The following is a 12,480-nucleotide window of genomic DNA, read 5'->3' as shown; positions in this document are numbered from 1 at the left end:
AGAATAAGAAGAGGAAGAGGACGAGGAGGAAAAGGAAAAGGAAGAAGAGGAAAAAAAAAGGAAGAAAAAAAGGAGGAGGAAGAAAAAGAGGAAAAAAAATAGGAAAGGGAGAGGAAAGGAGGAGGAAAGGAGGAGGAAAGGAGGAGGAAAGCGTTTAAAGCATAGGGATTCATCGCGGGAAAGCATTCGTTAAGCGGTACTGCCTAGAGGATTATAGATAGCTGCTTTTTCTTCTTTTTTCTTCTTTCTTTTCTTTTATTATCTACCGTCGCTATCGTCATCATTATTCGCGTTAGGCTTATGATCTTACCTATCTATGCGCGTCGCGTTATCAACGGAAAGGATAAGTATATGTGACGCTACCGCCCTTACTAGATCTCTATTTACCTTTTTTTCTTCTTTGGGCTTGTTTTAGCTCGCCTAGTTAAGGGGTTACGGCCTGACCTGGCCTGAATGACATGGCGTGGCGTGGCGTGACGTGTGCACATGGAAGGATGGACAAGGGCATCGCATGGCTGCCATGATCCAGGCGACGCCGCGCGCTTCGCGAACCTGCAGGTGTGGTGGGACAAAGCGAGTTGGGGTTACCTAGAAAGAAGAAAAGTTTCAAAGGGTTTCTGAGCGGACCCCGGGAGGATTCGTGGGTAGTAAGTAGTAAGCCAAATGGATAGATGGGAGATCGTTTGTCTATGTTGTTCATGGCGACAGGCCAGCCCCGGGTGCAACAGTCCCAAGGTTGCCGACGGCCGCTTCGCAACCTACCAAGACTTTTGGAACATGGGGGTTGGTGAAGACGCCCAAACGGTACAAGGGACAAGTCAAAAGTAGTGGTACTATAGTCGTACCTATATGCCATGGCCAACTGCCGATGCAACTCTGACGTGCATCCGAAAGTTCCTTTCCTCCCCCCCCCGGCCCTCCCCGGAGCTCCCACTCGTTGCGTTAAAGTAGGACCTCCTTCTCATCTAGCAAAGACTTTTTGTAAGTGTGCGCGGGTCTAGTCTCGCGAACCACCCAGCCGGGATCAATGTCGGCTACGTACAGGAGGCCAAGGACATCTTTGGGGGGGGTCGCACGCAGGCCCAGACCCTAGCATGCACTTACATGCTGCTAGTAATACTTGTGCTCAACTGCCACCTTGCGAGGAGGCCCTGTGCTTGCTCGACGTGGGGCGGCGGCCATGTTCCGTCCGAGCCTGGGAAAGGGGGAGGAGGAGGAGGAGGAGGAGGAGGAGGAGGGGTGGTGCAAAGCCAGCCCGGGTGGGTTGGACTACAGCTCACTGGCAGCTACGCAAACGTTGTAAGTCGGTTACAATTCAACTCGCTCGGCTTGTCACGGCGGACGGCGACGTGACAGCGGATACGTAATACAATCAATTATACCGCTGTACGTATGTTGCCCTGGAGAAGCGGACGCTCACGGTCAGGATGGGGGCGGGCATGAGTCGATCCCCGGCCACGCGCTTCACCGCTTGTGAGAGAACGACTCGCTGTCATCCCTTCCCCCTCCATTCACGTCTACTAGGCATGGCCCATACCGGGTCAGGGATTGATGTGGTCTTTCATATTACCCCCCACCTGTCTTTTCCTTCCCAAAGTCGGAAGCCGAGAGGCGGTGCATGCACGGCAGCGAAGGGCCGGTTGTCGTGAGTGGTATGTCGTGAGTCGACGGCGGCGCCTCGTGGTTACACCCCACGGTCGACAAGTAATTAGGAATCTGCCGGTCAACCTAACCCCCTGCCTGCCCCCCCCCCCTGGTCGACCGCCGCAGGAGGGGGGTTCCTCGTGGCCGAGACCTTCTGGAACGCGTGCGGAAACAGTAGCAAGAGAAACGACGCGAGACGCACGCACCCACACAGTGCAAGCGGCGATCCACCGGCGGGTCGACGTCGACAAGGCGACTTCTTGTTATCAGCGTCTACGTATTCGTACGTACTACACTCAGGGCGAGCCACGACAGCCGGTGGTTGGTGCACAAAGTACCCGCGCACGTAGTTGCACAGAACGTCGAGCTAGAGCACCAAGTTCAAGTGTCTGTGCGATGTAAGAGGCGGAATGACCCTTTTCGCACGAAGCCGAAAAGCGACAAGTTGAGAGGGCAAAGAAAAGGTTGCCGCCACCGCGCAACCCCCTCCACACACAGGACACAGCGCCCAAGAAAAATCACAGAAAGCTTATTCTGTTTTCCCATCCTCTCGTGCTGGGGGGAAAAAGAAGATCTCACTGCCGTATCGTGGTGGTGGCGCTGCGGGCAGAGCTCCATTCTCGTAGACTTGCCCACCTCCCTCTGCATCAAGGCTGGGGATCGTCGACGTTCACTAATCGGCCCGGCCGAGCGTAGCCTACACACAGACATATGGACGCACGGACACAGGAACACATGGACGACACGCGGCGACGACTAGTATGTCTTGCCTTGGAGGTTCTATTAGGGATTAAGGGGGGGGCAGGGGGGAGGACGAAATGTCAACTAACTAAGTTGGGTAGTACGTAGCTCCTGTCATCCCTTTGTTTTGTGTTGGTGGTAACTAACGTTAAGTAGTAGAATTTTAGGCTCTTGACTGACGCCCAACATTGCTACGGAGGCACTCCGAGGCACCCGAGCCGCGCGCGAAAACCTGCTCGGGTCTCAGGCACGGCACGTGCGAGTGTGTCCCTTGCGTGCGTGTTCGTACGAGGTATGTATGTGTGTGTATGTGTGTGTGTGTGTGTGTGTGTGTGCGAGTGAGTGAGTGAGTGTGTCTGGCGACGAATGGGGAGACACGGGCATGGTCGTAGCAGAGAGAATCATCGGCTATTGCTTTCAACAAAATGTCCATGACGATGCCCGCCAGCCAGGCAGCAAGATGCCTCCAAGTGTGGAGTTGTGGGGGGAGGGCCGTCTGGCTGTCACTTGCGTTTGACTTTTTTTGGCAGCGAAAATCTGGGGAATGAATGACCTGAGGAAGCGACAAGACGGCGGGATGGATGGGCGGCGATTGATACACGGGCACCCCTTCCCCGGATGGCCATATGGACCGTTGCGCGTGTCTGTCTCACTCTGCTGGCGAGCCGTTGCAATTGTACTAGTAGTAGTAGTAGTAGTAGTACTAACTACCGGCCACTAACGTTGGTATTACTATGTATGCGGTGCGAAGTGCGATCTACTTACGGGGCGATCTTGATAAGAATGGGGAGCTGGCGTCGTCGAGTCTGCGATGCGCGAATCCCCAGCGTGCCGTGACAATTGATTGAGTTTGTTAGGTAGGTTCCATGTCGCGAGCGCGCGCAACAAGCCATGCCGAGGCTCGGGCAGGCCGCTCGCCTCCTCAACCCTATATGCCCGCCCGGTGCCGCCACGCGGCTCATCGTCTCTCACTCTAGCAAGGGGGGCGAGTGGGAGAGAGAGAGAGACGGATGTGAGCCACCGCGCACACACAACGGGGGGGCATGTACAGTGAGTGGCGTGGATGGTGTAGTATGATGGAATGAATGGACTAGCGGCGGCGGCGGCGGCGGCGGCGGCGAGGACTGGAGCAGCAGCGCCCCGGTCCAGTCTAACGAACAAACCCCGGCCAAACGACATCCAGCACGGCCCCGCTGGATATCGGCCTTGGTTTCCCGGGCCGTCCGTGTGACCCGACCGACACACGCCGTCCATCTACACGTGCTAATAAATCCAGGGTTGCGCCGTTTTCTCTCCACGTATCTCCTTCTTGATGAGTGAACACATGGTACGATATAGCTGGGTCCCTGCGGAGACGACACAATCTCCAGCCAGTGCCGGGCATTGGTTCAATGATCAGGCCCTCCCCGTCCCCGCGTCGCGTCCCGGACGGAGCCATCTTTCATGGAAGAAATGGAGAGCCTGCTACTAGTACTAAGTTACTACGTACTATAACTCTCTGTCTATTTTCGTCGCGTCGCACCGACTGATTTCTGCGTCATCGTGCAGCAGTGTCGTTGCCGGCCCGGCGCGGCATCCCGATCCGCCGTGCAGTCAGTCGGCAGCCCGAGTCCCGTCCCGCACGTGCGACCGACCGACGGGCTATGTTATTCAGACATCGACGGCGACGACGCACTTTGGCTTCACGTCCCACATCCCACATGCCATGCCATGTCATGCCAGCCGACCAACCCGTGCAAAAGTAAACCCTGGCTCGGCTCTGCGTCTGACGGGCGGGTGGGGAGGCCGCGTGCGTGCGTGCCTGGAGCAGGCCGTTTTGCCTCAATCCGGGTCTACCTGGCTGGCAATCGCCCCATCTCGTCCTCACACGCCCCCCGCCCCCTCTGAGAAGCGACCAAGTCATCGTGGCCAAGTGTAGTTGCTGCCGCTGCTGCCGAGGCGTGCAGAGACGACAGGCCCGAGATGGCCAATGTCCACTTCCTCACCCACCGCCGTCGGTGTAGGTTCGGAGCACCCATGGGCCGTCATGTAGGTGCTCAATCAAAGACGGCGTTTCGATCTTTGCCCCGGCGCGGCATCGGCAAATGTTTCCGGCAAATGAAGCCCACCAGGCAATCGTGGCGTGCATGCGTGCGTGTGTGTGTGTAGCCCGCATACAGGATGGCATGGGGGGCAACGTTGAATACTAAGCCTGGGGATCATATAACGCGAAATCGCGATGGCGCCTTCCTGGGCACGTATATACAGTATACATGGCAGTACATGCTTCGTGGATGCTATGACCTACCTAGTAGGTACGTACGAAATACACTATGCATACCTAGTACTTCGCTTCACTATGCGCAGGGTTCTGCTTGGTATAGACAGGCAGCGGCACTGTCTCGTCGCGGCTGCCTGTGCGTCCTCATGCGGGTTCGCATGAGGTAGACCCTCCCTCGGGGACCCTCTCCTACCAGGCAAGTGGTGGGGAGTACAGCGCAGCACAAGATATGTACGGAGCACATGGCATATCGCTCATGCCGTACAGTATACATGTCGTACTGTACATACAGAGCTCAGCTCAGGCGTGCGGAGCCATCGACGAGGGCGTCGCGTGGCGTGGCCGGGCTGTCGAGCACCAGCACTTTCTTTTTCCTTCTGGACCCTTTGCTACGACTCCCTGCCCGTGCAAGGGTGGAGAGACGGGGGCGCGAGGAGGGGGCGTATCGATATCGTGTTTCATATCGTGCAGTGCATAGCCGACGCACAGGGTGGCGGAGAATCTTGATGTATGAAGTACACAGCTCGTACCAAACTGATTCTTCGTACCAGACTTCGTGGGGCTGCTCATCATGGCTCCAGAAGCATGCGAGGAAGGGTCAAGGAACGTGAAGAAAGAGGGTAACGAACCCATGGCTACCATGACGACCAATGACCACGGTCGAGATTCACTCATTGTACCGCCAGCGGGAAGCAGTGACGACAACGATGCCTGCGTACCTAGGTATGGAAGTGGGCAAAATGGACAGTGTGGCCTGGCTGGTATCAATATGCTGTTCGTCAAGGAGTCTTATTCACGGCCATCACCCATTCCATCGTTTCCGCCTCCGTGACTTGTTTTGGCAGTCCACGTTGCGACTGTCCATCAACCCGTGCGTGCTTACATTGGTACGCTAGCATACGAGACGGGAACAAACAGGATCGGGCCTGGAGTGTTCTATGTCGGGTTGCACGAGGGCGGCGCGCAGATACTTCGTACATAGGCTGACAATTTCCATCCGCCGGTGATGAGGAATCGTCTCTGGAAACGAGTGAGCGTGCGTGAGATGCGTACGGCTCTTGCGGACGGCGTCTGACCTCTGACGTCTGACGAGAGTCATACTACCTCACTCATACCACACACAAAGGAATATCCAAGGGTGACCGGTGAGCGTAGATCGAGGACTCTGCTGACAGTGCGCTGCGAAGAACGTGGGATGCTCAGGGCTGCACCTGTAGGGCCGTCTGGGTAGCGTCTCTGACGAACGATTCTGCATCAGGGACCCTGGCCACGCGCTGCGAGCGAAATCATGTCCATTGCCACGAGTGGTATCAGTATACAAGTCGTGTCGATATACCAGCCTCCATTCTGGACCGCAACCCGTGCCCACCCTTCTCAGAGTCGCCTCGTCAAGTTCCTTCAGCTCCGGCGAGCCATGCCACGACTTGAACCGGGCCACTGCCCTTTTGGCCTATCCATGCAAATGTCAAGTATTTCCCAACGCCGTCGCTAGTCACTCCGTGTCTACCGAATCCCCGCCCATGGGTCTTAGTCCAAGGCTCTACTGAAGTCACCGTCAGCAGGGCTACCGTATGCAGAGCATTGAGCCTTTGTGTCAAGAAGAATCAGTACGGCGGTCCCAGCCTCATATTGACGTGGGCGCTGCGTTGGCCCGCCAGCCCTTGTTGCGCATGTTGGCCTCAATGGCTTTCCAGATCTGCTCCACCACCTCCTTGTCCCTGAAGCGCGACGCGTCCTGGCCATCGCCGCCCCTCCAGCGGTCCACGGCTGTGGAAAGCACGCGGTGGCCCCAGCTGCGCACGTTTTCGGGCAATGCATCGCCGCGCCACCCGACAAAGATGCCGAGCGTGTGCTTGAACAGCTCATTGGGGCTGCTCCACTTGTAGTTCTTGAACTGCCACGTCTGGCCCGTGGTGAAGACGGCGACGATGCGGTTCCAGTACTCGGGCTTGAACTGCTCCGATCCCTCCACCAGAATGAAGCGCATCGGGCGATTCGCGTCGATGCCCGGCATCGTGCGCTGGACGTGCAGCATGCTGGCTGCCGTGGCCCCGGCGTCGGGCAGCACGAACTTGCCGTCCTCGAGGAACGAGCGCGCATTGGACATGCGGAGGAGGGCCGACGCCGAGGGCGACAGCAAGATGATGGGGTCGGGGCGCCGCGTGGGCTTCTTCGGATCGGCGGCGTGGGACGCATTGTTAGGCAAGGCGACGGCCGATGAGGATTTGCGCTGGATAAAAGGCACGGCGAGCTTCCGCACGTGTGAAAAGTCCTGCAAACGACTGTCAGTAATCGGACGAGCAACGCAGATGATGGGCATCAAAGAGGGGCCGAAACACATACCGTAGGCTTGATACCCCTTAGAACCGTGTTGCGATCGCCCATGCGACGCTCGCCGTCGTACACGCTCGCCAGCCGCGGATCCAAGGTGCCCTTGCCAGCCCTCGCCTTCGCGGCGGCGGCCGTCGCGCCGGGCTTGGCCGCCGGCGCAGCACCAGCCGCAGCCGCAGCCGCAGCTTCTGCATCGCCGGCGAGCGGCTTGATGTATTCGCTCTCCTCGCTGGCGCCCTCGAGCCAGGTGATGAGGTCGAGACGCTCGATGAAGCCCAGGTTCTGGACCTTGCCGGGCGAGCCTGCAGCGGCGAGCTGCTCGCTGAGGGCCGTGGCCGAAGCATTGTACTCGGGAATGGCGAGCTCGCGGTTCAGCCAGGCAAAGTAGATACTGCGCAGGTCGACGGGCTTGTCGTTGGAGATGAAGCGCGTGGGCGCGTCGAGAGGCAGCGCGGTGCCCTGCGTCGTGAACTGGAGGTGGGAGGCGTCGGCGAGGGGCGCTTCGGCGGCGCCCGGGTCATCGGACGGGCTGGGGACGAAGGGATTGCCGGCGGAGATGGCCTGTCGGAGTAGGAGGAGGGGGTCATGGTCGGCGAGGGCCATGATGGCGGGCGTCCGAGCTGTGAAGAAATTCTGGCGCGATGTCCCCCAGCGCGCGGTTGTGCCGAAGGAGCGGTTGTACGGGGTGGACTGGACGCGACGCGACGCGACAAGTGAACGACTGCCGGCGAGGTGCTCAATGTCAGCCACTCCTCGCCTGGATGCCGGCGAGTGACCGTGTGGTGATTAGGGGTGGGGGGAGGTGACGGAAGAACAGAGGCTGGATGAAGAAGATGCGTCGTTGCTTCTCTTGTGAGGTGCAAACCGCAAGCCTGGCCGAGTGGGGCCGCATTGTGCAGGGACGTGACGTGAATTGGCAACCTGGGCCAATCACAGCTCCTGGAGTTCACACCCACCCGCTCAACCTTTCCTCACCAGCGACTTTCAAGCTGCACCGCAGACTCCCGAGTCTCGACGAGGTACTCATTCGATCTTCCTCAAGTCCTACTATCTTACACACATAAATGCCAATTAATCAAGATGAAAAATAAAACATATCAAACTTGCAAGTTGCCGTCGCCGCGTGCTACTCGACCATTGAGGTGCACACAGACCACACATGTCCCCTCTGCCGCGCAGACCGGCGCTACGCTCACGTGCATGCGAGCCAGAATAGAAGAGAGAAATCTACATGTACAACTATGTAGGATGGCATCAATCTACCTTCTATGCACAAAGCCACCGAATCCTCTCCCATCGCGATTGATCGATGCGTGGCCAGCGGTCGAAAACCGGCTCCTCTTCCCATGCAGTGTGCTTCACCCGCAAGTCATGCCGCCCAACGCCAGAACAAAACCACAAAAGAACCAAAGCCCAAGCAACGTTTCCAACCCGAGCGAGTCTCATATTCCAAACACGAGCTTCATGCGCTCATACGTGTAAAAGCTGACGGCCACCATGGGGATGACCTTGACGTAGCCAATCGTCAAGCCGACGAAGAAGCCGCGCATGCCTCGCTCGCGCAAGATGGTCCGCGCCGTCTCGCCCAGCTTGAGCTTGCGCCCGTCCCCCACGGCGCCACCGACCTGCATACGCCGCCGGATTACTTCCAACGGGTAGGACGCCGTCTGCGACACCAGGCCGGCGATACCGCCCGTAGTGAGTTCCGCCCATGATCGTAGCGCGGCGGGCTTGCCCTCGGGATGGTTGGCATTGCGAGGCAGCGTCGTGTGCTTGGCGATGGCCGGGTGGCGCATTAAGTCGCTGACGGTGTCGTGTGTGAGAAAAGACATGCCCGCGTAGGGAAGCATGCCCAACAGCGTCGGCGCAAAGCCACGATAGAAGTTGACCAGGCCGACGTGCGGGTTGACGGCCTTGACTGTCTCGGCGGCGGCGGCGGGTAAGGGCGCGTTGGGCAGCCGCGCCGTGGCCGACTTCTGCGGAGGCTGTTCATTGTATATTTGCCGGCAGATGGAGGTGAGGGAGGACCGGCCATCGCGTTTCGTCTCAAATGCGAGCCTCACACGGACGACCTCAAGGGGGTAGGTGAAGAAGACGGAGGTGACACCGGCGAGACTGCCGCTCAGCAGACGGCGCAGGGGCGTCTCGAGGCTCTGGTTGGGAATGAGAACGGCGCGGATCTGCTCGTAGGCGAGGAACTTGATGCCGGCGTAGGGGAAGATGCGGAGGAGGGTGGCGGAGTGCCCGCGGTAGAGGCCGCGGCCGCCTTCGGAGAGGTAGATGTCCTTCATGGCGGTAGCAACGCCGAAGGAAGAGCCGGTATACTTGGCGAACTGAGGATTGCTGGCCTGGAAGAGTATCTTGACCCGGTCGAGGGGAGCGACGAGCGTCTTGGCCTGCAGCGACGGGCAGTCAGCAAGCAGCCGGGACACATAACACAGGGGGATCATGGGAGAGCAACAACGTACCGCGCAGCCGGCCATACCGCCAGCGACTCCGGACCGCCACACATAATTCCAGGTTCGCGTATCCTTCTTGCCAGGGGTCAGGGCCTCGTCGTCGGTAGGACACACGGCCGGATCCTTCCTGCCGGTGCCGGGCGCGGCGGGCGCGACGACGGCGCCGACCTGATGGCGCACCTGCTTCACCTGGTCGCGCGCAATATCGGACATGGAGGGGGCATGCTCGACGAGAGCAGCCGATGAAGGCATTCCGGTGCTTGAGCGGGCGGTGGTGGCGCGCGTGTGGGCGGCAGAGCTGGCGGGGGGTTATAGGCGACGGACGTGGCGGGGTGGAAAGAAGAGAGAAGAGTGTCTCACGGGGCCGGCATGCCGGCGCGGGAGTCGTTGGTCGCGGGCGTTTCTCCCTGGGCAGGCCGAGGCGCAGACAGGGGAGAGGCCAAACCGGAGAGTCGGCGCACGTCGTGTCGGATCAGGATCGTGGGGACGGAAAGGACTGGCAGCGACGATGGACGTTGGGGAGGATGGTGGCGGTGGAGGAATGGGCTGGGCTGGCTGGTGAAGGAAACGGGCAAAGAAGAGTGAGGAAATTCCGGGTGTCGACGGGCCCCGGCAATACGGCCGGAGGAGGATGGATGGACGTCATCCGCACCCGCTGGGCTGCAAGTGGTCAGCGGTCACGCACCCGCTGTAACGTGCGCTGCAGGCGGGCTCCTCCACTGGAATGGAGCGTCCCGTCGCCGCCGCCGCCGCAGGGCAGGAGAACCTGTGGCGCACGGGCGTCTCTCCACGAGGATTCTAACGTTAGTTAGTGCCTGCCCCGGGCGGGCTCTGCAAGCCCAGCCCAGCTTCGCGGGGCCAGCCAGGGCCTGGAGAGGCCGAGGCGCGGGGAGGCGAGCGCCCGCCGCCTGCTGCGGCACAAAGACCCGCTGGAGCCGAAGATTGCCGAAACCTTGCTGCTTACTGAGCCGAGCCCGCGCGTCCACGCGACACAGGGCGGAGGAGAGAAGCCGAGCTGCTGCTCCACTAGTTACCACCACCTCTATCCAGGGCAGGGCTCATCATTTATCCGCAGACGCGCGCCGCGCATCAACGACGTCGACGCTTCTCATTGTGCTTCGCATCCAAGTTTGTATTGTATGTAAAAGTAAGCTGCGGCGCGTTCATGATTTGCGACGCGAGAGGGGTACTCAGGTGTCAATTATCTCGGGCGACTGCTTCATTTTTGCCCCAAGGTCAGTTTGCCTGCCCGTTTGCCTGCCTGACAGCCGAGCTACTTCGGTTGCGTTCACTCCGCTCATCACCGCCTCTTCAACCTGCGACCTCCTTCAAGAGAAAGCGAGGCAGGCGACGCCTTTTCAAAGCAGAGCGTGACGTTGAGCATCCGCGTAAGCTATCGCTCTCCCCGGGGCGCACATACTCCCATCATGCGGCGCAACATGACAGTCTGTTGTGCCGCCCCTGTGCCATCTGCCTTGTCTTTCCTTTGTGCGATGTACAAAGTATGTCGTTGCCTCATCAGAGACTCAGTCTCAGCAACAATAGCAGGCAGAGCGGGGGTTTGTGCGGGCGGGCGGGCGGTGAGGCGGTTTCACGTCACGGGCATGGGTCATTGTCTGAACGAGCCACCGGACCCAGAGTGAAGAGACTGTCAGTTCTTCGACACCGATTACGGAAGCTTTACTGGAAGAATTGCGTCCAACATGTGTCTGTTATATACAGCTGGGCCCCTGCTGTCGCGCGCTGTTCACAACTCGTGACGGTTCGTGGCCATCAGCTTCATCCTGTTACAACTTCCAACTCCAGGTTCTACTTGCGCAAAAGCATACGCATGCTGTATAGATTACGTTATGGCTGGTATCGATTCATGGCTTCACCCCGATACGAGTGCAGTAAGAGTTCACGGGGCGATAGGTATGCTTTGGGTTGGCGGTTCACAGCTCGCTTCACGTTGCGCTGATGATCAATTTCGTTGGTTTGACAAGACCACCATATATGTATATATCGCATAACGGCTAGGTTGGCACGGCTCTGCTCCCGGTGTAATAGGGGGCATCGTGAATCGCGGGCGCCCCCATTACCTGGCGGCCAGTGTGCTCAAGAGCTCGAGCCTCAGCCCAGCCCATGGAATGAGTGAGAAAACAAAAAACCACAAGCGCCGGGCGAATAGCTACGCGGAATGCTCAGCACGCTCCTCCGCCATGGTATCTGCCTGGTGTAATTAACCACGCCAGCATAGGCGCGGGCCCGGCATGCCCGATAGAGGACATGGAAGAGACGGGATTTATTATCCCTCTGGGCGGCTACTATGTTTGCGACTTGCGCTCCCAGCTGGTCTGCTTTCTTATTCCTTGCGCCGTGGCGGGTTGCACTCGGCTTCTCTATATTTGACGATTAGAACGAACTCTGACACTGGACAGACGACTGGAAAGGAGCCATAGCGGTCGAGCTGGTCAGGATGTTTTATTTGATCCTGGAATTCCAACGGGCCGGGCTCGAATGGGAGGGGATAGACGACACGACCAACTTTATCGCCGACACCCTGCTCCACGAGTCGCACCCCTCGACCGAGGGAATCACGTTCAAGGGCTGCGAAACCTGGTGGGTCGAGTTTGACTCCGTCGACGCCGCCATGAACGCTTGGAAATCGGTGGATTTCAAGTATAAACGCAGCCATCGCAATCCCGCGTGGCTTATACGGTACGTTTTTGTAGCGGAGCCCCTCCCCCATCTCTCTCTCACTCCTGGCCCCAATCATCATGTTTGCAGAGTGCTAACGTGTGCCGAATCGTAGCGTCGCTATCTATAATGCCAAGAGCGACATGACCCAACAGATTTGGCACTTTGCTCCCACTTAAGACGCAGGGGAGCTGTTATCTGGGCATATGGCGGTCAATCAATTCGGCGACGAGACGAGTCTTTGCGCGACGTCTTTGCCTACAAATGTCAGTCATTCAATGATACCACTTGATCCACAAAGGGCAAAAGAAAAGGCTATCAAAACAGACCGTGTGTCTCTTTCTGACACGGGCGAGGTCATGGTCG

The 12,480-nt window shown here is 58.6% G+C and overlaps 3 protein-coding genes across 3 annotated transcripts; 1 reads left to right on the top strand and 2 right to left on the bottom strand.

The window, feature by feature from the left end:
- Positions 1–5,469: 5,469 nt before the first annotated feature.
- Positions 5,470–7,814, bottom strand: CDC73 (accessory factor associated with RNA polymerase II). Its single transcript, XM_047980998.1, has 2 exons — positions 6,989–7,814; positions 5,470–6,917 (listed from the first exon to the last, which is right to left on the bottom strand). Exons 1-2 carry the CDS (start codon positions 7,577–7,579, stop codon positions 6,270–6,272), a joined length of 1,239 nt encoding a protein of 412 aa, XP_047836956.1. The 5' UTR covers positions 7,580–7,814; the 3' UTR covers positions 5,470–6,269.
- Positions 7,815–8,093: 279 nt separating this feature from the next.
- Positions 8,094–9,968, bottom strand: LEU5_1 (coenzyme A transporter). The gene is made up of 2 exons (XM_047980997.1): positions 9,445–9,968; positions 8,094–9,372 (listed from the first exon to the last, which is right to left on the bottom strand). The coding sequence occupies exons 1-2, from the start codon at positions 9,685–9,687 to the stop codon at positions 8,419–8,421; spliced, it is 1,197 nt and encodes a 398-aa protein (XP_047836955.1). The 5' UTR covers positions 9,688–9,968; the 3' UTR covers positions 8,094–8,418.
- Positions 9,969–11,624: 1,656 nt separating this feature from the next.
- Positions 11,625–12,416, top strand: JDV02_000216 (uncharacterized protein). The gene is made up of 2 exons (XM_047980996.1): positions 11,625–12,135; positions 12,230–12,416. The coding sequence occupies exons 1-2, from the start codon at positions 11,894–11,896 to the stop codon at positions 12,291–12,293; spliced, it is 306 nt and encodes a 101-aa protein (XP_047836954.1). The 5' UTR covers positions 11,625–11,893; the 3' UTR covers positions 12,294–12,416.
- The last annotated feature ends 64 nt before the right edge of the window (positions 12,417–12,480 follow it).

This window comes from Purpureocillium takamizusanense, chromosome 1 (assembly GCF_022605165.1).
Source record: "Purpureocillium takamizusanense chromosome 1, complete sequence".
Classification (NCBI taxonomy): Eukaryota; Fungi; Ascomycota; class Sordariomycetes; order Hypocreales; family Ophiocordycipitaceae; genus Purpureocillium; species Purpureocillium takamizusanense.
This window is presented reverse-complemented; position numbering and strand designations above follow the sequence as displayed.

Coding starts and splice junctions, on each gene's coding strand:
- LEU5_1 (XM_047980997.1), bottom strand. CDS start 9,687: ATGCCTTCATCGGCTGCTCTCGTCGAGCATGCCCCCTCCATGTCCGAT. Junction 9,373..9,444: donor GCGGTATGGCCGGCTGCGCG/GTACGTTGTTGC, acceptor CCGTCGCTGCAG/GCCAAGACGCTCGTCGCTCC.
- CDC73 (XM_047980998.1), bottom strand. CDS start 7,579: ATGGCCCTCGCCGACCATGACCCCCTCCTCCTACTCCGACAGGCCATC. Junction 6,918..6,988: donor TAAGGGGTATCAAGCCTACG/GTATGTGTTTCG, acceptor AGTCGTTTGCAG/GACTTTTCACACGTGCGGAA.
- JDV02_000216 (XM_047980996.1), top strand. CDS start 11,894: ATGTTTTATTTGATCCTGGAATTCCAACGGGCCGGGCTCGAATGGGAG. Junction 12,136..12,229: donor AATCCCGCGTGGCTTATACG/GTACGTTTTTGT, acceptor GCCGAATCGTAG/CGTCGCTATCTATAATGCCA.